Source organism: Rhineura floridana, chromosome 9 (genome assembly GCF_030035675.1).
Source record: "Rhineura floridana isolate rRhiFlo1 chromosome 9, rRhiFlo1.hap2, whole genome shotgun sequence".
NCBI classification, from domain to species: domain Eukaryota; kingdom Metazoa; phylum Chordata; class Lepidosauria; order Squamata; family Rhineuridae; genus Rhineura; species Rhineura floridana.
The window spans coordinates 27,250,347-27,274,521 of record NC_084488.1 but is presented as its reverse complement, the minus strand read 5'-3'; the positions used below and the strand labels follow the sequence as shown (position 1 = coordinate 27,274,521).

Here is a 24,175-nt window from a genome sequence, read left to right as displayed (position 1 = left end):
AACATGTCACTGATGCAATAATAGTGCATCAGTGGTGGATTTATACTGGATTGTCTGCATATTATTTTGTTGTAGTATAGTGCAAGAGTGCCCCTCCAGACAGCAAACATGCAGATAATATTAAGGAAGTATTGCAACGCAACTAATAAAGTGGAATGATGTGTGGATTTTCCCCATTTAGGGTTGTATTCAACTCAGTCCTAATCAGAGTGGACTGCCTTCAAGTTGATCCCAATTTATGACGACCCTATGAATAGGGATTTCATAGTAAGCGGTATTCAGAGGGGGTTTACCATTGCCTCTCTCTGAGGCTAGTCCTCCCCAGCTGGCTAGGGCCTGCTCAGCTTGCCACTGCTGCACAAGCCAGCCCCTTCCTTGTCCGTAATTGCCAGCTGGAGGGCAACTGGGCTCCTTGGGACTATGCAGCTTGCCCACGGCTGCACAGGTGGCAGGGCACGTAACCCCTGAGCCACTCACTGTGGGGGTGATCTTTAGCTGGTCCTTGACACCCAGGAGACATGATCGAGGATTTAAACTCACAGACTCTGGACTCCCAGCCAGGCTTTCTTCCTCACTGTGCTATGCCAGCTGCCCTAGTCAGAGTAGACCCATTGAAATTAGTCACATTCATTAACTACTGTGAATATGACTAATATTGGATACAACCCTTAATCTGGATTTACCCTTTCTGGAGGCGATCCATTAAATTGCCAAAAACCTGTTTGCATCTCAATGCCTATTTGCAGATTAAGCCTCATTGATAAGCACTTAAGGAGATGTAGGAAGAGGGTAAGTTTAGAGGTTACTTCTCTGCCCCAAGGTTTCATGTGTTGAATGAAAAGACACAATAAAAAGGTAAAGGTGTCCCTGCACTTATAGTGCGAGTCGTTTCCAACTCTTAGGGTGCCGTCTTGCAACGTTTACTAGGCAGACTGTATATATGGGGTGGGATTGCCAGTTCCTTCCCCGGCCTTTCTTTACCCCCCAGCATATGCCAGGTACTCATTTTACCGACTACGGATGGATGGAAGGCTGAGTGGACCTTGACCCCCTTTACCGGAGATTTGACTTCCTCCTTTCGTTGGAATCGAACTCTGGCCACGAGCAGAGCTTTGGCTGCGTTACTGCTGCTTACCACTCTGTGCCACGGAGAGTCTATGAAAGCCACAATAAATGGGATATAATGGGAAAGATGTCTGCCCCTTGGAAAAAAAGCAGTATCTTAAATTCATTGGCAATTGCAGTTTTCAATAAACCTTTCTATTCCCAGCATCTTTCCCCCTTTTTTAAATTTCCAGTTCCCTTGGTGTTGCACTTTTTTTTTCCTGCTTGGAAAAACATAACCCAACAGGTTAACGTTAACTAAACAATGAACTGTTCTATATTGATTTTGTGATATCTGAGACTACTTGCTCTGGATAAACATGGAGGAGCTACATGATTGGTCTGAACATTTTTTCCCCAAGGGCCAGCAGATTTATCAGCAGCTTCATGATTAGTGACTGGAGTCTGCAGCATCCAAAAAGACCCAGATGGCAATAATGTATCAGGGCAGTAAGCCAGACACTCCAGATGTTTCCATGGAAGCTGTGGACAGGCTCAATTGGCCAGCCTTTCTCCCAACAAAAATAGCATCAACTTTTACTTGTTTATCCAAGCGCCCTTCTTCGCCTGTACACAGTGGCAAGGGTAGCTTGCATACATGTGCCATGGAACCTTTTAAAAATATAGTTGCTTCTTATTTTCTGCAGTGCAGAGAACACTTGCACATTCCACAAACATTGTATAGCAGGTTTATTTGCTTACAAACATAGCTTTGGTGAGATGAAAAGGCCTCCATTTAAGAATGAGCTTCCTGTGCTGCTGGCTTGGTGCTTTAGTGCAAAACGAAAGCCCTTTGCAAATATTTGTTGTCCTTGGCTGTAAAGCCACATCCACACCAGACATTCATTCCACTTTTAAACAGGCCTGACTTCCCCCCCAAAAATCCTGGGAAGTGTATTTTGCAAAGGGTGGTGAGTGTTATTAGAAGACTCATATTCCTCTGACAGAGCTCCATGGCCAGAGTGGTTTCACAGCCAGCCCCTCTTCCCAAAGAATTCTGGTGATTGGAGCTCTGTGAGGGGAATAACAACTCTCAGAACATTCACAAACTACACTTCCCACGATTCTTTGGGGGAAGCCAGGACTGTTTAAAGCGGAATAAATGTCTGGTATGGATGTGGTCTAAGTAAACATACAAGGGGGTGCAGGGGCGCATATGTCAGGTCATTGCCTATGACAGCCCTCTTAAAACCCCAAATGAGGGAAACCATGTCCACTCCCCTAGTCCATGGGGACTAGCTATCCCACCTCACCTACCTTGTGTAATCTCTCCTAGGTTAATGACATCCCATGATGTGACAGTCCTAAAACAGGAGCAGTAAAACAAATGTGAAGATCGTGTGTCCTAATATACCTTGACGTCTGTGACCAGTCCTATATGCGTTCCAGTATTATTTGTGACTTGTCACTCCTCCCCTCCCCCACTTACAGTGATTCAGGCAGTAATGTAAAACAAGAATAAAACTTTTATTTGTAAACCAAGACCTTTTTTCAGACAAGCATATAAAACTGGCACATAAGCATGATGGTTACAATGTTACACATATAACCTTTTCCTAAACTCTGTCAGTGCTTCTTCTTTAACCCTTTTCCTTTCCTAGCACCTCATAAAATCTCTAATCTCCACCCTAATCTCCACATAATTGCTTATCATCGAAACCTCTAACTCATGTCTCCTGCTCAACTAGCAGAACTTTTTATACTCTCCAACCCTCCCGAACATTCCACTTGTAGGATTGGCTAATGATGGAACAAGATGGATCCTTGGCCTGTCTGTCATACTGCCCCCTCCAGTGCATGACCATTAATGCATTTATTGTATTACAAATTGGAGGGCAATCTGTGAAACAGCAAGGAGTCTCCTTTACTGGTGGAAGCTCCATGTGTGATTTAGAACCCGATGTTTCAGGGTTCAAAATTACACAGGAGGCTCCACACGTCAGACTCCACCCTCTAACTTAGCCTTTCCCAACCAGTGTGCCTCCAGATGTTGTTGGACCACAACTCCCATCAGCCTCAGCCATTGGCAATGCTGGCTGAGGCTGATGGGAGTTGTGGTCCAACAACATCTGGAGGCACACTGGTTGGGAAAGGCTGCTCTAACTCATGGAGGGCAATTGGCTTACTGACTGGGGTTGGAAAGAACTTAGCATACTCTGTTGACATGAAGTGGGGGGGTGACACTTTATTTTGTACCTGATATACATACCATGTGGTAAAAGGTACTCACAGTGCAGGGATGGGGAAGAAATTTGACTCTGTTCACATTTAAAGGCGAATATATCAAATTCACACTTTCTGAAACAATATGAGAACTGAAACACAGTGGTCAGGCATCTGCATGAGGATATGAAGACTCCATTGGTGTTTGCTGAATCAAATGCTGTGCTCCCTGGGAGCTCTTGTGCTGCTTAGCTGCTCATAACTGGTTTTCTGAGGCCTCACCTCAACATGACATATAGAGTTGCATCCAACACTGCACAAGCAGCATTTTGCTCATACAATGGGACTTCCCCTTCTTCTCCTTGAGCATCCCAGATGGTGCCCGAACCATTTGGAGCAGATATTGAAGGTCCACAGGGAGCTGCACGGGAGTGGAGTAGAGGAAGATGTCTCATTGCACAAGCAAAAGTATGTTACACAAGCAGAACTGCCGTGCTGGATACAACCCCATTGTCATGTGTATCTTCCCCTGACTTTTTTTTAACCCAAAGCAGCCTCTGAAAAATGGGAAGGGGGAGGGCATGCTTAACCCTTACCCTCCTTCCCGTCAATTCTCCACATGCTGATTTTTCCACTTGCTGCTCTCTCACATGCTGCTTTTTCATCCACTGGGGAAAAGATATGGGTACCCATTATCTTGTCACCCAATGTGAAATAGTAACTGGAGGTTAATTGAGCAGAAACAGAGCCAGAGGAGAAAAGATTAAGCAGCCACTCCTCCCCTGACATTTCTCTGCAGTGGTTGAAGGATATTTTGGGAGAAAGATATGTGTGCCTGCATGTCACGTCTAATTTGGGGGGGCTTGAAATCTGTACCCTGCTTCTTGCTACCATATCCTGCTGATGGTTGCTTTCTGCTTCACATCGGTTCTCCTCAAATCTTTCCCAGAACCCTGTAAGCCTTCCCCGCCCCATATTCATGAGGGCAGCTTCCAGATGTACATATATATCACCCAGATCCAATGTACCACAGGAGATTGCTACTCTGCCTTACTTTGCACCCTTTGCAACAGATTTGAAAGGCAAGTAAATTTATGCAGAACCGTCCTTGTATATAAATATTATTAGCAGTTAGTTAGGATCTCCTTGTTATGGAAATCTGAGGCCAGAGGTGTGAGTGACCTGCTTACTTAAAATAGCTGACAAAAGGAAAGTAAAATGCTTTTCATATCCATGATTGCGGTTAGTTGCAAGCATCCATTCATATGGCTTCATCAGACACACACACAAAAAGAGGTGCTGAATTATATGCAGACAATTCCACCAGATTGCAGATGAGAAGATAATTATGCCAATGGTGTATTTGCCAATGCCAGAGATGAAGAGAGACCATGAGATTACCAGTACACAAAATTGTTGTTGTTATATGCCTTCAGGTCGGTTACAATTTATGGCGACCCTATGAATCAGTGAACTCCAGTAGCATCTGTCATAAACCACCTTGTTCAGATCTTGTAAATTCAGGTCTGGGGCTTCCTTTATGGAATCAATCCATCTCTTGTTTGGCCTTCCTCTTTTTCTGCTCCCTTCTGTTTTTCCCAGCGTTATTGTCTTTTCTAGTGAATCACGTCTCCTTATTGTGTCCAGTGTGTGATAACCTCGGTTTCATCATTTTAGCTTCTAGTGATAGTTCTGGTTTAATTTGTTCTAACACCCAATTATTTGTCTTTTTTGTGGTCCATGGTAGGTGCAAAGCTCTCCTCCAACACCACATTTCAAATGAGTTGGTTTTTCTTTTATCCACTTTTTTATACTGTCCAACTTTCACATCCATAATTAGAAGAGGCCAAAGAGGGAGAAGTTAACACAGTCTTGACTCTTGACACAGTGAGATGAGATAATTATTACTTTAATCAGCTAAAAGGCAAATTACAATAAATTAAATTTAAATATATCTGCATACTATGAAGAACTTTTGAATAAGTACCTCTGGATATACTTGAAGGACAGTGAACCTACTCATTTATTAAGATCTCTCTCTGACAAGGTGCGCCTGGTGCCAACACTGTTATCTTTTTGGTGCCAGGTCAAGACTTTCCTCTTCTCCCAGTCATTGTTTCACAGCATTTAAATAGCACGTTTTTAACTTGCCTATCGTTTTTTATGGGTTTTCATTTGGTATGGTTTTAAATTTGTATACTGGAACATAATAAGTCTTAGACTGTCAGACAATTAGTCTATCTAGCTCAGTATTGTCTACACCACCATTTGTCAAACTTGAGTCCCCAGAGGTTGTTGGACTACAGTTCCCATCTACCCCAGCCAGCTTAGCCAATGGCCAATGATGATGGGAGCTGTACTCTAACAACATCTGGGGACCCAAGGTTGAAGAACATTCATCTACACAGACTGGTAGCAGCTCTCTAGGGTTTCAGATGGGGGACATATTCAGCCCTACCTGGAGATGCTTAGGATTGAACCTGGGATCTTTGGCAATCAAAGCAGATGTTCTGCCACTGAGCTACAGGCCTTCCCCTGGTTTTGTGGCTTTTAGGGTATTTTGGGGGGGAGGGGGGTATTTATGTTTTAATGGTTTGATTCTTTTTGTAAACCACCAGAAATATGAGTGAATGCCAAGCAAAAATGTCCTTTTTATGAGGAAGGAAGATTTACAAGGTCAAGAATCATTATCACATGTTTTTCTCTAGTACTTCTCATGTTCTGTCTAGCATTTTGCTGAGAACATAAAAACACCTCTCTCATTTTCCAGATCAGGTCAGGCACTTGCAGCCTGGCCGTGTGATATCGTTTCTCTCCTTTCCATAGTGACCCTTTGGTAGTTCTTGCTGAAGATGCAGAGTTACAAATCAATTTATGAGAACTGTCCTGTGTTTTTTCCTTCCAAGGAGATTATTGATCAGGCAAGCAGTTGTCTTTCAGAAGTCTAAGTCAGCAAAAGGGGTAGGGGGAACCAATGGCACATTAAAGAGCAATGCCCACTGCAGTGTTAGTGCTTAATATATTTTTACAGGTGGTAAGGAGAAAAAAAGACACTCACTCTCCTCACACGTATTCTTAGAACCTGGCATGATCCCAAGTGAACCTTCGGGCTAAACTAAACTTGATGTTAAATAGTCATTATCAGGGCTGGGGTGGTTAGGATTAACACTTTGCTCCCCACTGTGTTCCTAAAGGCTTAAAAATGTGCTGTATCCATTTTACTCACCATGCATCCATTCTTACCTTTGCCAGCTCCTTCCACTACTCCTTTTGTGATCCACCTATCAATGGGGTCATAAATTTACAGTATATTGTAAGCTTCTTAAGATCCTCTGCAGCCCCACACAATCACCTGGGCAGGATCAAGTGAATGATATGGCCTGGTGCTTCAAATGAGGTCCTATGCATGCAGCTACTGGAATTTGCTAGACCACAGTTGGTCCTATGTTGAAGAATCAGAGTCTGGCTGCCTTGCAATCCTACTGGCAGCTCTACACATTCCCACAGAATAGGGCCTGCTAAATGTATGAAACAGGCTCTTATTGCTTCAGTTCCAGTTGTCCTTGATTGCATCTGCAGCATGTAGGGCCCTGATATGACAAGTGGCCTGCTCCATCCTCCAGTATCCTCCAGTTACTCAGAAGTCTTCTTCCCCTGTGAAAGTGGCTTCCATTTTTCTCCCTCTTTCTCAGGGCCCTTTAGGATGTCTTTAGAATGTCAGTAGGTGTTGAGGTGAGCTTACCTTATCATTGCAAGATGGCCATGGTTGGTGTGTCATTTTCTTTTCCTTAAACATTTCTCCAGCACACTGCAGCTTCCCTAGATGCCTGCACTTCCTGATCTGGAGAAAAAAAAGCCTCACGAGAGAAGTTACCTCATTAAATCTTCCCCTGAGCTTTAACTGAAGCACAAGATGCCAGGGAGGGTGGCTATGATGAGTGAGCTCGCCAATCTTGTTTTTAAACATAGTCCTTCCTTTTACCTTAAAAAAAAATCCATGCTGATTTCTTTAAAAGTAAAAAAGACTTCACAACGAACAGCTATCACACACACATAGTAGGCAGCATTCTCACCTTCCCATGCTTACAGGAAAGCCCAGCTAAGGACATCATGGGGTTTTCAAGAAACATGGGCACCCAGGAAGGCTCCAGGGTGCAGACTACTGGAGAAATAATTTGTAGAATGAAAGAAAGGATACTCACAAATATCCCCTAGCAATCTTGAAAACAAGGTAAGCACAACAAAAACCCTGCACTCTGTCCATGAGAATTTCACTGAAGTTTCATCCCCCCTTTTCATTATTTTGGAATGAAATTTCTTTTGCACCTTAAATAGATGGAGAATGTAGGGGGAGGGAGAATTTGTTTTACATACCACTAGATATGACCAGACTGTGCTATAGTTATGCTGTCCCCTGCAGCCTCACAGTAAGGATGTTTGTAATTGCCACTGTGAAGACAGACCATGATCACACGTTTTATTGTATGAACCGAGTCAAGACTATTCTTGAATTGTGAGGATAATTGAATTAATCCCTTTCCAGACTTAGTGGCTTTCTGATTTGGCAAAGTGAGGGTCTGTGGGGAAGGAGGCAGTCTTTCAGATATTTGGACCTGTTTAGGGCTTTAAACACTACCATGAGCGCCTTGAACTGGGCCCGGAAATGAACTACCAACCAATGCACCTGTTTTAAAACAGGGGTTATATGAGTTCTAAAAGGAACCCTGCCAATAATCTGGTTGCTACATTTTGGACCAGTTGAAGTTTCCAAGTCATCTTCAAGGGCAGCCCGACGTACAATGCATTGCAATAATCCAGTCTGGAAGTTAGTACAGAATGCAGAATGCAGTAGTCTGCTCACAGGAGCAGATTACTGGCAACATGTTGCTCCACAGGTTCAAGGTATTGGTGTTCATTCACAAAATCCTGAATGTACCTCTGACTCCTTATGCTCCACCTCAGTTACTGAGATCCTCTGATGGGGCTCTTCTGGTGGTTCCCCATGCCCTTGAGATTCAGCTGGCCTTCAGAAGGGACTGAACCTTTAGTGTGGCAGGCCCTAGCCAATGGAACTCCCTGCCAGAAGAAGTTTGGTAGGAACTATCTCCTCTCTTCGAGACATCTTTTGAAAACTATACTGTTTAGACAGGCCTTTGCCATTTGATTTCCCCCTTTTTAACCAATATGTTTGTTGATGTACTGATGTTTTTGACGATGTTTTCATGGTTGATTTTTGCTGATTTTATTTTTATATGCTGTATTCCAAGTGCAGATTATAAATAAGTAAATAAATAAATAATTGTCCTTTGGTTCTTCTTCAGGCTTGACTTCTGGCTTGCTCCTCTATCTTGCCTCCTGGTTTACTGTTTGGTCCTGATTCCTGGCATGCCTCATGGTACCTGGTTGATGGCTTATCTCAGACTGCAGCCCATAGTGCTGACCCCCACAGGAGTGCCAGGGGCTGCCAACTGGCTTACAGCCTAACTGTGATGGTGTGGCTGTGGTGGTGAGTGTATGAAATGGTATCTCAGCATATAGCACGGATAATATGCAGTGCTGTGATGTGAGTGACTGCAGAGACTATTGGGCAGGGCTCATTCGGGTGCCAAATGTCCCCATTATTGCAGCTGCATAGAAGAAATAACATCTGACCCAGCATGCCTCTGCTGGTGGCAATTTGCATGGAGCAAACTGGGCCACTGCACTCATGCAAATCAATGCCAGGAAATGGCTCCTGTCAATGTGGTCGTATTAGAACACACATTATTTCCTGATGTTAGATCAGACGCTATTATATCCAAGGGAAGCAATATGTGAAAGGTTTAGAGAAGGGGTGGGCAACCTGTACCCCTTGGCCTAATTTCAAAAGCCCTCTGGAAGTTATCAGTTCAGATCTCTGGCAAGAATGATCTGTCTCTCTCCTGGCAGCCCAGGAGACAGGGAGGGAGGGAGGGAGGGAGAGGGGAGAGGGATGTGTTCTGTCCTAACTTTGCTTGAGGCTCCCAGGGTAAGCTGGGTTGGAGCAGTGACACATACTGGAAAGCTGGTGTCACATTCGGAAGGGTAGAGTCACATCCAGTGAACAGAATTAAGACAGGCCATGCAGAATCACTGTAGCCAAGACCATGCACAGTCTTTCAGGACCCTGGACAGATGACTGTGGCTGGTGTTTGCTGAAACTCCCCCAAGAAAAGCTGTTCACTTGCCAACATGCTGAGGCCTTATCAAGACTGACTGGTCTGGACCTGATGTTAACCCCTCTCCCTCTGAAGAGCTGTCTGTGTTTCTAAAAGGCCATTGCTCGACTCTGTAGCTGCTGGTTTTCCAGTGTGGAGACAGAGTGGAATGCATCAGGAGAGGGTCTGAAGAATTGGTCTGGAAGGTTCCGGAGGGGGAAGCCAATAGGTACCTGAGCAATGCCTCCTTCTGCTCCTCCAAGTGTTTCTGTATCTGAGCCAGAAGAAGGATTGAGGCCAGAGAACATGACACCATAAAGAAAGAAAGAAAGAAAGAAAGAAAGAAAGAAAGAAAGAAAGAAAGAAAGAAAGAAAGAAAGAAAGAAAGGGAGGCATCAGGAAGACAGACAAAGAAGAGGTGGCAGAAAGAGAGAGGCAGGGTGTAACCAACCACTTTTGGTTCTGACCATGCCCACCGCTGGCTAAGGACCCCACACATACTTGGCATGTGGCCCACAACAGATTACCCCCAAGGGAATGAAGCCCTCTGCCAAAAAGTTTGCCCACCTTTTTTTGAGATGCAGATCACAGCAACATGTGTGTGTCAACTCCCCCTGACCCCAATATGTGAAACTGCTATGTGATCCTGCCCATGTTGTGAGCGTGCCAGTGGCCATGCATTCCTGGGGCCATCCAAGAATCTCACACGCAATGCCTTATGTAGCTGTAAAGCCCTGTTGAATTAGAGTCCTTTTAACGTGACCCAGGAAATCATTACCAGATTTTTTTCTTACCTTAATGTCACTCATAGAACTAATCAAAGAATATCTCTATGAATGACTTGCAGTGCATTAATGCTTTTGCCTGGTAAAGTTTCCCAATAGATATTTTCCTTGTGGTTTACTATAGACCATTTTTCATGGAAGATTGTTATTGCTCCCACCATGCATGATCAGCAAAAATTTGATACAAGCATTCATCTACAAGCTCTCCTCATATTCCCTTTATTACTTGCTATGCATAGCCAGCTCTTTGCTTATTTCTCCTTTGCCCTGTCCCTTTGTGCTATTTTGAAGATGGACCGGGTTCCTTGCCAAGCAAGTGGTGCCTATATTTGCTTATCTACATGGTGCAAGTGTCACACTGCAGCCTTATGACAACAGGAATTCCCTTACCGGTTGCCTCCTGTAAGCATGGCTAAATTACAACCAGGATGTAAACCCTCTTCCTAGGCCTTAAGACCATCCCAGTCCTACTGCATTACCCATATGACTTTAGTAATCCCTCACAAACCCATCTATTTGTCCTTGGAGCCTTATGCAAGGCTGCGATGACATAGCTAGCAGGAGATCTCAAACAGGAATGATTGGTGGGCATCCTCCAACGCTCTTATATCCTGTGCTGATGAGAAATTAAGGACTGAATTAGGCTACCAGAGGTGTCACCTGAGCAGCATTAAGAGGCCAATTATTTGACTCATCACTTGGTCAGATGACCCAGGAGGCCAGTGCAGCTCCACATAGCCCTCTATAGCCTCATCTCTGGCACCTTCTGTTTATTCTGACCAACTTGCCTGCTAATAATAAGATCCTGCTGTCCTGCTTGCCATTCTTCCTCCAAGTAGCTGTTGCTTCTTGAACCTAGCTGTGTTCATGGACTATGCTGCTTGCTTGCCTCTGACTTATCCTCCTACCAGCTGCTGTCTCATAAGCTTAGACCAGACCTCTCTGGCTTTGGCCCCTAGCTGGGCGAACAACTTGCTCATACTGACCTTTGGGCTCTGACCCTATTACCACTTGGACTGTTGATACCAAGTGAACCTGGACAGTTTCCCACTTTCAGAGCAGCCCACATGAATGTCAGCGTTGGCTGCTATTAGTCTGCAACTGCTCTTAGAAGGTTGCCATCTTCAGTGGCATCCTTAGCTACTTCTTTCCTCCAGCTGGTCCCCTTGCATTGCTTCCTCACATCACAAAATACAGCCCAGATGTTTTTTGTGAGTAACTCATGGTGGGGCTACATAGTAATGCAGGTGTTTTCTACTGTGATTAATGCAAGCACTATTGCAGAATGCTCAGCTATGTCATCTTAAAGGAGATGGTTGCTATGACTCAATAAAAAATATCACCCCCTTGCCATAGATGCTGATGATTCCTCACCCCTCATTCGGCTGCATCTGGAGATGGAAACTAAATGCAGCTGGATTGATTTGAAGCTGATTGCCACAGAACTAAATCATGATGGCCATCAGGCCTTGTGATCTAAATATGTGATCTGAATTTCCAACATCGATGCAGGTTTAATTTCTCCATAGCTCTGTCTCCTATACTCCAAGTCTGTATCACTTCTCTCATATGAACATATGAGGTTGCCTTATACTGAGCCAAACTATTGGCCATTTTGCCCAGTATTGTCTATCCTAACAGGCAAAGGCTCTCCTCAGGGCCTTTCTGCTGCCTTCTCAGAGCTTCTGCTGCCTGAGATACCCACCCATCCTGAACTACAATTCCTAGGCCTCCTTAGGAAGAAAAAATGATGGTTAAACTAGTCTGTCCTATATAGAGTATGCCAGGATCCATTGCTGTAGGCTGATAGTCCGGGCTACAGTGGATATCAGATGTGTTTTCCACAACTTCCATCTGGTAAAAATGCTGTGATGTTTTCTTTTGAATACCACCTGGATGCCATAATTCCTGCCTTCATAACATCAATGAACAACTAAAGATGTAAAGCAAGTTGCTTGTTTCTATTTCCTAGAAAGGGAGGATTTTTTTTAAAAAACACTGATTCTTTGCATCTGCAAAACAAGGTCAGTATTGTAAGAACAATCAGCCTGTCTCCAAATCTGATTGCTCAGTGCAGTGCAGGCAATTTTATCAGCAATTTATAGGGGAAAGCAAGAGCTTATGGCTTGAGTAGTAGAATTCATCACACAATACACAAATTCCCCATGTCTGATTGTGTATACAAGATGCATGGCTTTTACTGCAGCTGTATTTGCAGGCTGAAAACACCAAGCCAAAATAAATTTCTGAAGATAGATGTTTAAAAGTTTTTTATTTTCCAAGCTTTTTTCTACAGCGATAACATGCTTCTGCCCATATTTCATAGGAACATGATGAACTTATCAGCACTCTTCAGAGATGCACAATGAGATTCTTGTTACTGCCTTCTCCCACAACAACAGATGTCTTTAGGAGCCAATCAGCGAGAAAGGGGAGTGTGTTGGCTACTGATAAGAGTCTTCAAGTGGCTGACTAACCTCCTTTCACTCTGATTGGCTCCAATCAGCAGAAAAGGACAAGGAAGCATTTTAAGAGATTCTTCTCAGTGGCCCTGCTGGGACCTGGCTCCCAAAAAGTAAGGGGTCTGAGACACACACCCCTGAGACCCTGGATGTCTCTACCCTTCTGGCATGTACAATGATCATGTCACTGTGCATCAAAGTTGGGGAAACATTTTTCAGCCTAAGGGCCACAATCCCTTCTGGGCAACATTGGGGGGGGGATACATACCAATGGTGGGTGGGACCAGAAGCAAAAGTGAACAGAGCACCAAATGTGAATTTTACCATTGTACGTTTGGCTACTTCATACTTATGCCGCTCTATCTATCCTCCATCCAGGCAAACAAGAAGTATTATAAGAGTGCGAGGGCACGTTCCAACCGGGCAAAAACACTCAGGGATGATGCCAAGCAGGGCTGGTGAAGGCTGTGGCTCAGGAGGGTGCTGATGGCCAGATAGAGAGGACTGGAGGGCTGTCTTTGGTCCCCAGGCCTGAGGTTCCCCATCCCTACGGTACATGAATGCGGGTGTCTGCATGGTCAAAAGTGGCATATAAGGTAATGATGGCAAGCCACTATGTTTTGGCCTGCATTTGTAAAATGAGAAAAACAATGCTAGTCTACCTTTCAAGGTTGTTGTAAGGATTGCTGAGCTAAGATATGTGGGCCATGTTAAAGACTTACACAACCCTCTTTATAAATAATAAATATTATTTGTGGTGAAAACCACTAGTCAATAAAATTAAGCCTGTTCAGTCTATTAGGGGGAAACAAGGCAAATAATTTGAGGAATCTGGTATGGTCATCGGTGGAGACAGGCAATTGTTTCATGGCTTGACTTTGGAGGCTAAAGGAACTACCTATTATTTCAATACATCATTCAGTCAAGCTGCAGTAGAAGTGAAGGGATTTGTTTAGAGAGCATGTTTGTAACTCTAGTATTTGTGTTGCATTTAGAAAAGGTACATTTGAAAAGAAATCAGGATGCTTTTCACATATATCATATTAACAAGCATTGCTAATCATATGCTACAAATAGCTATTTTGAATATACATGTGCTTTGTCTTACTGGGGCAAAATGAAACTTCGAAGCACTGAAGCAGTATAAGTATAGCTCCTGGTGCCTAAATTATTTCTGGAAGCTTAGGACACACAATTAGGTAGATAGCTAACCTAGCAGCCATGTGAATCAGTGACAAAACACAACAAAAAGGGTCATGTGAAAGGTGGTAAGTATGTCGGGGATGGGATAGACATGCATCTCCTATAACTTGTTTGAAACCTATAGTTGAAGTTTCACTCTCAGTTCCATCTCTAGACCTGCGGCAGCAGATTCCTGCAGAAAATACATCAGCTATTTTTTAAAGTTCAGTTGCTTCTGTTTACACAGCGGTTCCTTCAATATTTTTAAGTGCATGCTTCAGCTAAAATGCCCCAAATACGAGTACATTCGCAGTTATGCTGAATCCTGAGTACTGCAGTTGTTTGGCTACATAAACAAGTCACTTTCTGTGCTTGTGTGTTTTGCTCACGGGGAGAAGGCTATGACATGAAAAGGTTACAGCACTGTGCGAACATGGATGGCTTCTTTCTCACAGACTTGTGTGTCCTTCATGAAAATAAATATGGCTCAGTACAAAAGAGTTAAAGAGCATGCAAAAACACAGCCATGAATATAATCATGATTTTGACCGCAGCTTCAGGAACAGTCTCGCAAACTTTCTGGCAGAGTGTCCCATGCCTTTCACGATGCCCTGACTAGATTTGTGAAGGCCAGGAAATAAAACAACATTTTGGGAAGAAAGTTTTTCCTCCTGATTTTTTCTGGGTTTTTTTATTCCCCCCCCAAAAAAACCCACTTTTTTGCTCTGAAGTTTCCCTCCCCTCCCCAGGCCTTCACATCTCTAGTCCTAAAATGGAGAAGTTTAGCAGGTGACACTTGCCCCAAAACAGTATTTGTAGGTAAGAAAAAGCTTTGCCTCCTGATTTCCACTGTGAGCAGCTCTTGAAGGGACTATAACACACAGCCGTTCCCACAAGACAACCCAGTTCAGAAAAAAAAAATTATTATTGAGCCATAATTCTGGACCTGAATTCCAGGCTTACAGGTTCTTCTTAACTGATGTAATCCTGAGAGCACAAATTAAGTGGCTTTCCCACTAAATCAAGGTGTGTTAGGGGAACATATGCTCTGTTTCTCCCAGATGAAGAATGCAATAATGCTATGCAAAGAACAGAAGAACAGAATCCCTGCCCTGGATCAGACATCATGGCTAAAGACAGGGATTGCTTCATCATGGTGATCAGTTTTAGTACCCTATAGCGCCCGTAAAGCATTTTTTGTTCCTGAAACACTGCCAAACGGTGCTACTGTTCACTCCTGCCAGAGAGAGAATTCAGCTAAAAGTCACTATACTATTAGGCAGGTGTGGGGAACCTTTGGCCCTCCAGATGTTGCCGAACTACAACTCCCATCACTCCTGGCCATTACCAATTCTTGCTGATGGGAGCTGCAGTTCAGCAATTTATGGAGGGCCAAAGGTTCCCCTTACTTGCTGTACAGCATTTATAAGAATTGCATTTCTGGATCAGGCCAATGGTCCACCAAGTAGAGTGCTCTGTTTCCAACAACAGCCAATCAGATGCCTCTGTGAGGTTCACAAGAAGGTGTGTGTGTGAATATTAGAACCATCCCCTGGTGCCCCCCCATGTATATTACAGTGAAATAACCAGTGTAAAAATTGAAAGTAGGTGCAGAAGTATATCTGAGATGGGATTCTTATTAGTTGTCAATAATCATGATGCACGCTATGAAATAAAAGCTATAGATTTACAGAAATCTGCCACACAGAGCATAAATTGCAAGGTGGGGGGATCTGTTTGAAAGAAGTGGAAAATATTGGCTATTTCTCTTACCTTTGAAATGGAAATTGATGGAAAGTCGACTCACAGGGGATAATTAGATTGATGTTAGGTTTTTCATTTTAAATGGGCTAGACAGTTGTTTTGCAAAAAAAAATGGCTGCAGTAATTATAGGAAAACATGTGACAGGCTGGCATTGAAAGATACTATTTTAGGCTGGATAAACTAAAAGAAAGAAAATGGAATATTTTAATAAACGGTGAAATACATTGTATATAAAATTTACTTTGAACACTGAGACACTGAAGTATGTTTTGCATTTAGTCTCTCCCTCCCCTTACTAGAGTCTCAGCCTTTGGTGAGTTTTAACAACATGCTTTTAATTCCGAGCTTACAGAGGCAAAGGGAGTGAGTTAAACAGATGAATCAGGCAAGGTATCAATTTCTGTTGCGATAGGGTTACATTTAATTGAAACAGATGCCGCTAAGAAAAACCTCTGCAAACCTTTTTCTATAAATTCTTAAAATTCTGTATGCGGTCACAACAATGCTCTAATATTTAGTATTATGCAGTTGCTTCCACTATCAGGGTATATTCTTGTTTACTACTGGGGTTCCTAAACTATGGTCTGCTAGCTTCATTCAGATGGTCTGCAGGATGTCTGCGTGAAATATTCATGTTGATGTTTCATTGTATTTTTACTGCTTCTTTTATTCCTTACGTTGTATTTTGTTGCATTACAATTTGAATTCTATGAAATGCAAAGTGTAATGCAATAAAATGCAATATAAGGAATAAAAGAAAGCAATGGAAATACAATTAAACGCAATTAAAAATCATACAGCATTTAGTACAGTGCATTACAATTGCTGCAGAGGCTGCCATCCTGACACTGGTGTCACTGCAGCTTACCTGGACAGGGCTAGGGTGGGACAGGATAGCGGTGAAGTCAGGATGGTGTGAGTGCACCAGTGGAACCAATATGGATAGAGCTAGCACAGAGCCTATAAAGGCAACCAATATGGATAGTGCCCCAGCACAGCCCTATCCAAGTAAGCCACAGCAATGCTGCTATCAGGAGAGTGGCTTCACTTCAGCACACACCAGTTGCTACACCAGGGGTGCAGTCATCCAGGGTCCCCTGGGGGGCATGTCTTAGACCCCTTACTTTTTTGGGAGCCAGGTCCCTGTGTCTCCAGCATCCTACCAGCCAATCAGCATGAAAAGGGAGTGTGTTAGCCTCTGAGAAGAGCCCCAATGAGTGTCAATTACAAGCAAAATGGATATGGACTGCCTTCAAATCGATTCTGACTTATGGCGACCCTATGAATAGGGTTTTCATGGTAAGCGGTATTTAGAGGTGGCTTACCATTGCCTTCCTCTGATGCTGAGAGGCAGTGACTGGCCCAAGATCACCCAGTGAGCTTCATGATTGTGTGGGGATTCGAACCTTGGTCCCCCAGGTCGTAGTCCAACACCTTAACCACTACACCAAGCCTTTCTTAATTCCTGCTTCAGAAAGCCAAGACAAGTCCTGGAGAGTGAAAATTCTGTAATTGCAGAAGAAGAGACAGTGAATCCTGATGACAGCATCCCATCGACATCATCAAGCAGTTTGGTACCAGCAGGAGATAAGCATGTAGACACTGAAATCAGTAATTCAGTCAATATCTCTGACAGTGAGAAAGGACACTCAAATGGTGACTGTGATAGAGAAGCAGGAAGAAGTATTCAAGCCTGGCCAGATTATTTTATATTCTTAGAAGGTTTTATAATCTTAGAAGGGGCGTAGCTGTAATCATAGATATTAGGAAGGTATATGTTTTATAATCATAAGGAGTCAAGCATTGAACTTCAGGCCTATTGAGCCCTGAGATTCAGGCTGACAGAGAACCCTGAATCTTAGCATTTAATTCAGAGCTGTAAGCAAAACCTGTTGCAATGGCAACGGTCACAGCGATCTCCTGTTTCCTTGCCGAATTCAGCCGGTGCCAAGACTCGGCTGATGCATGACTGACATATATTAATTGGTCTATTGTTCTAATTCAAGCAAGCATATAACTGGTAAAGCAGTGATTAATATGGTATTGATTTTGATCCAAAGAGATAGGTTTCTTGTGTAGAGCAAGAATGCCTCCTAGAGGAAAAAGCTTTACAGCATAATTAAATGTTTAATGAAGAGAAATAGTGAGATGTAATGATGATTTTTTTAAAAAATAACCCAGTGTGTTGTTATATTTACAACTTTGTAAGTGTGTTTTCATTAAGAAAAAGGGGTGGCCTGCCTGCCTCTATATTTCTGAGGCTGAAAGATACTAATTAGCCAGAGTCACCCAGTCTGTTCCTGAGTCTGTGTGGTTTTAAAATGAAGCTCAAGTGTTTAAATAAACTCTCTCTCTTGAGCTATGTATTTTATAAGTAAGGAAATGGGATTTCTGAGAAAGTATAAGGACATAAGAACCCCTATGGCAAAGGAATAGAACTGGGGGTTCTCATACATTCCCAAACACCCTAAGTTGAGGCAAACTTAACTCAGGGAACTTGTCCAAATATTTCCAGGTGTACCTGAGTCAGCCTGACCCATCAGAAACAATGAAAACAATGGCTGTACCAAGTACACTTGAAAGCATATTCACAATAGTAATTGTTCCAACTAGCCCCAAAATTCATTAGTCTTTTAAGACAGTAGGACAATGGAGAAATTAATGATATGGACAGAATCTTGGAATCACCACTGGAGTTTCCTAATGCTTTCTGATTGGTTTGGAACAATTGTAGGGAGGAGGAACTGTGATGTTATGTGGGCAAGAACTCATGAGATTGGTGAAATCATTGTCACATGCTGTAACTGTACTCTATAAAAGAGTTTGTACACAGTGCCTCAGTGCAGTCTCTCTTGGATGTTTCTGGGAGGCTGACCCTGCATGTGCTTGTAAAGAATAAAGGCCTACCTTTTTGCTTCAAGCCTGTGTCCTCAAAAAAAATTTTAAGGACCCCCAGCAAAAGATCCCATGGAGAAGAATTCTCCAAAAGGGGCATGGCTGTGACTATCATGAAGGAATCCTCCACTTCTGAATTTGCCACTACACTACTGGCTGCTATTATATTATTTATTTGTTTATTTATTTATTAGATTTATATCCCACACTTCCTCCCAGTAGAAGCCCATTGACACTAGGGTTGGAAGAGAAATTAGATTCGATTCTCATTTAAAGGTAAACCTACCAAATTCACACATTCCTAAACAACATGTAAATCTAAACACAAGCCATCCTGCAAAATTCACACTTTTTCAAATTGCAGTTCTCCAGCCAAGTAATGTGTACAAAAATGCTTCGAGTAGGATAAAGTGTGTATAAAAATGCATATATTCATGGAAAATAGCATACAAAAATGCAGTATGGTGTATGTGTTTTTATACACAATGCTTAGGAATGTGAATGATTAAGCAGTATATAAATGTCTTAAATAAATAAATAGGGAAATTGCTTTGCAGAAATGTGTCTGTTAGGCAAAATTGCATACAAAAATGTGTATATTGGGACAAATTTGCACTAAAATGCAGATAAATTTTCATGAGGATTTTTTTAAAAAAATTGCAGACTAGTGTGGAAATATGAACCAAACTTCAAACTGGAAAAATGAGAAAGTGAGAGAAACTGAAATTGACATATTTGCTCATCCCAAACTGGCACAAATTGATCAGTATCTTAGGTCCTGTGGCTGCAATTGATGTAACAAATACATGCACATAAACTGCTTTCATGCAAAGAATGTCCCATCAGAAAGTAGGAGCTCCTGACTAAACCTTAGCCCATAGCAAATCTGACACTCTCTAAATGGAAGGTGGGCTTCATATCCGGACATTTTCTTTACACAAAACCTTTCCCATTAAGGAACACAATCAAGTGCTGGCAAGGGATAAGACAGATGGCATACATAGATTTTCCCCAGCTCTGACATTTGTAATTATTACAGTAATAGTAAGGGAAATTGACAGTATCCCAAACATAACATTCTCTAGCAGCATCAGGAATATTTTAGCTGCTGCACAAGGGCCTCTTTGTCTTGCAATCTGGAAAGCTGCTAAGAAGTCCTATAAAGAGGTTCCCACACTGTGGTCTGTGGACCACCAGTTTTCTGTGGGCTTCATTCAGGTAGTCCACAGCCTGTAAGAATACAATTAAAATCATACAGCATCTAGTAAAGTGCATTACGATTGCTACAAGAGGCAGAAAAATCATTAAATGGTCCAACAAAACCTTCAGCAATTCTTAAGTGATCGATGGGGAAGAAAAGTTGGGGAACCCTGTCCTATCAGATCAGCAGGGAGTATTCCCCCTGTTGGCCTCTAGCTGAATATAATCCCTCCGGCTCTACTCTCCATGCTATAGCCAGTTAGAAACCAGACTGAAAAATAACCACAAAACCAGTAAAACATCACTAATGGGAGGTGGAGGAAGGAAAGCCAGGTGCTCAAAGACTACAGCTTACTATAGTGGTTTATAGACTTGCTATTCTAAATCTGTATCCAAATCATTATTATTCCGAAACCAGACTGAAAAGTGTCATGGAACGCTGCATCATCCAGAAATGCTGGACTTGTCCCACCAACACATTTCCCCAAAAGGATAGGTTGGATAGTGGTCAAAAGGTGGTCAGGTACTCTTTATTGCATGGTGGTGGTGCTAGCATTCACCATGGTCAAGGTTGCCTGGAGAAGTATGGAATATGGACCCTTTCTTCCTCAAAGCTGAATGAAAATTAGATGAAGATTGAGAATCCCACCTCTTCCATTTGCCTCTTATGTCTCCTCCCACTGCCAGACTTCCTTCCCTTGCACAAACACCAACATGAGCCCCAAGGCAACCAGCATCAACTGTTCTAACCTGACATGGAACCTCCACCCTCCTAAGAAAAAGGAATAGTCCCTCCTTTTAGGTGTTCAGATGGGAGATGCACCGGAGGAGTTAATGTTCTGTGGCATTGCCCTCCAGCACTGCCAACCAGTGCCACATTGGAAATGGCAGAAGGGAACTCATCAGGATCTCCTGTCCCTGAGCTAATTCAGGTGGGGAATTATTTCTGGGTGGGCTGAAGCTTCCTTCTCCGCCCTTGACCACAGCCAACACCACTTCGGAGAGCAAACACAAAGATCCAAGAAAGTGACTGGATGCTCTAGACTCTCCCCACTTGCTTTCATTGGCAGTCTTAGCAGTTGATATGGTCTTGGCTATGAAACAAAGTCAATATCAGAACATCTGGATGCTGCCATACCAGACCAGACCAGGGATGGAAAAAAATGTTTTCTTTCTAAGTCTTCCCTGCAGATCTTTTTTCTCATCCAAAGCCAGCAGTACTTAGGCAGGCGAACCCAGGGTCTCCAAAATTCCTGTCCCTAATATTTGGTAATCAAAGGTATACTGCTCCTGAATATGGAGGTTCCATGTTTAGCTAGGATAATGTAAAAACTATTAAAACAAAAACAGACAACGGACATTTTAAAAGAGTAAAATTCACATCACTAAATGTGGCACAGCATTCTGATTCAACTGTTCAATGTTCATCATCTGCTTAATGGAAGCCTTTCCAGCTGCGCCCGTTCCTGGACCTGCCTGATCTGACCAGGGTGATGCATGCCTTGGTTACATCCCGCTTAGACTATTGTAACACGCTCTACGTGGGGCTGCCTTTGAAGACTGTTCAGAAACTTAAATTGGTACAAAGAGCTGCAGCCAGAGTACTAACTGGGGCTGGTTACAGGGACCATACAACTCCCCTGTTACAACAGCTCCACTGGATGCCAATTTGTTTCCGGTCACAATTCAAAGTGCTGGTTTTGACCTACAAAGCCCTATACAGCTCAGGTCCAGACTATTTGACAGATCATATCTCCCTCCATGAACCTGTCCGGGACTTGAGATCTTTAGGTGAGGCCCTTCTTGTGTTCCCTACACCTTCGCAAGCACATTTGATGCGGACACAAGATAGGGCCTTTTCAGTGGTCGCCCCTAGGCTGTGGAACTCCCTCTGAGTGAGGTACGATCAGCTCCCTCCTTGCCGTCTTTTCGGCAACAAGTAAAGACTGTTTTATTTCAGCGGGCATTTGGGACAGAGAACGACCAGGATTAATGTCTCATAGGCTTGGTGATCATATTATGATTTTATTATTTTAAATTGTTCGCTGTTTTAACTTTTATAGTTTTTAATTTTCCCTTATAATTTAATTCTTTTTTAATAATATACTCTGTATGTTTTAATGATGTTTTTTTTAGTTGTAAGCCACTCTGAGTCCTGTTGGAAAAGGGCGGGGTAAAAATAAAGTTTTATTATTATATTATTATTATTATTATTATTATTATTATTTCCAAAATAAATATAGAGACACTATAGTTTCTGGAGTTTCCATCACAGCACTTGAGGTTTTGAACACATTCAGCTTTTCCCAGATTGGAAAAGAATAGTGGGGAGGGGGAAAGAGAAATTTTGACAGCAGAGTCCTGGCAGTGGTGGAGAAACTCCCCAGGTCTGGAACTTCCTGAGTTTAGAACTCCTCTAAAAACTTCTCCAAGAGTTCTTCAAGAAGGCTCTGAAAGACCAAGCCACGTAAAGATTAGGGCATTTTTTTCATTCATCACTAATTAGGACAGGTACATGTGAATACGTCAGCTTGTGAACACTTGTGTAGTTTGGTAACTTCTGCAGTTCCCACCCCACTCCAGGCAGGTTATATTCAATATTTAAGGTCTGAGCTGCTTAGCACCCCAAGTTCCTAGCTAGTGAATCATTTGCTGGGGATGCAGGTGGTAAGAACAATATTTTGAAGAGGACTTGCTAGACTTTCTAAGGGGAGGAATTTAACTCATACTTGGATTTTTCTTAAATGCGCCACAGAAAGCCAGTGGGTAGGCCCAGAGGATGTTAGTTTGCATTTATGGGGCACAAAGATGTATTTGAGGATGACTTCTAGGAAAGTGTATTATGAAACTGAGTGAAGTGGCACAACATTCCATAATGGCAGTGAGTCATTGGCAAGACAAAGCTGAAAGGAATGGCACCATAGTGTCTGAAACAGAGTACAATATAACACAGAAAGCTTGTATGAAATGGATGAATCAAGATGTAAGTTAAGGCTCTAGGATATTGCACAGTGTAGCCCAGATTTATGTAGCAAAGGATGTTTTGTCTCTTGGTGAAAGGTGCTGAAGTGGAATGAATGGGCCACAGTTTCCTCATAGGCTCCGAGGGCTGTATCACTTTGAAATGCAGTGAGTGTGTGTGTGTTTCATGTTTGCATCATGCCCACGAAAAAACCTGAAACATTCCTGCCCAGGCTTCATTCTGAAGTGTGTAAGGCCAATGAATGTTTGGCATGGGGGAAGTTTCATACAAGCCCCATTTACATTCTGAAGTGGTATAGTCCAGGAGAGCTGAATCATGTGCTTTTTTCTGAATGTCTGCCATTACCTCCCTATGTGAGAGTAGCTGCCATGTGACTCCTTCCCACATGGCTGAGGCAATACCAGTAGCCCAAAAACATATGCGAAGACTTGAGGGGCTTCTTCCCTCACCAGCATTGTCCCAACTTCCAGGAAAGACAGTGCAGATATGTGAATACTGCTACTACCACTACTACTAATAATAATAATTTTTATTTATTTATTTATAATATTTATTAGTCGCTTTTTTCCCAGAGGTCCAGAGATAGTGAAGGAAGAGCAGGGGAGAGTCAGATCTCTGGGTTCTGGCTGGCTAAGTGATCCAGCAGGCAATTTCAGGTAGAGTGATATTCAGCAGTAGAAGTGGGTGACCAGAACAGCAATTCAGCAGGTGATTTCATTGTGGAACTGGGTAACCAGAACCTAGAACCCAAAACAAAAAATGGCTCTAGGAGTCCAGTTTTTCTATCTTTCTGGACAAAAGCCTCAAAGGAGAATGCAGAAGTGATTGGATCAGGCAGGTGTCCTTCCTTAATTTCCATACCAATTGTGAGTTGTATGGTCAGGGTGATGGGCTTTTTTTTTTTTGTGAAGACAGGTGGTGGCATTCGCTTTTCAGCTAGCTTGATAAGATACAGATTTGAACAATGGGCTTTTCTCCTGAGGGCCAAACTTAGAATCATAGAATCATAGAATAGTAGAGTTGGAAGGGGCCTATAACACCATCAAGTCCAACCCCCTGCTCAAAGCAGGAATCCAAAGCAAAGCTTTCCTGACAGATGGCTGTCCAGCTGCCTCTTGTATGCCTCCAGTGTTGGAGAGCCCACTACCTCTCTAGGTAATTGGTTCCATTGTCGTATGGCTCTAACAGTTAGGAAGTTTTTCCTGATGTCCAGTCAAAATCTGGCTTCCTGCAACTTGAGCCCATTATTCCGTGTCCTGCACTCTGGGACGATTGAGAAGAGATCCTGGTCTCTATGTGACAACCTTTCATGTACTTGAAGAGTGCTATCATATCTCCGCTCGGTCTTCTCTTCTTCAGGCTAAACATGCCCAGTTCTTTCAGTCTCTCCACAAAGGGCTTTGTTTCCAGTCCCCTGATCATCCTTATTGCCCTCCTCTGAACCTGTTCCAGTTTGTCTG

General features: G+C 42.9%; 1 protein-coding gene across 3 annotated transcripts in view; it reads left to right on the top strand.

Moving 5' to 3' along the window:
- YIPF7 (Yip1 domain family member 7) overlaps positions 1–24,175 on the top strand; it is an 83,256-nt gene that overhangs the window by 41,527 nt on the left and 17,554 nt on the right. The window contains exons 8-9 of one of the 3 annotated variants that reach the window (XM_061584233.1): positions 8,589–8,773; positions 17,112–18,474. In XM_061584233.1, coding sequence (XP_061440217.1) covers positions 8,589–8,751 — 163 coding nt within the window. In that variant the 3' untranslated portion in view covers positions 8,752–8,773; positions 17,112–18,474. Of the gene's footprint in view, positions 1–8,588; positions 9,163–17,111; positions 18,475–24,175 lie in introns of those variants that run through there. The other 2 variants (XM_061584234.1, XM_061584231.1) reach the window with 2 other exon arrangements.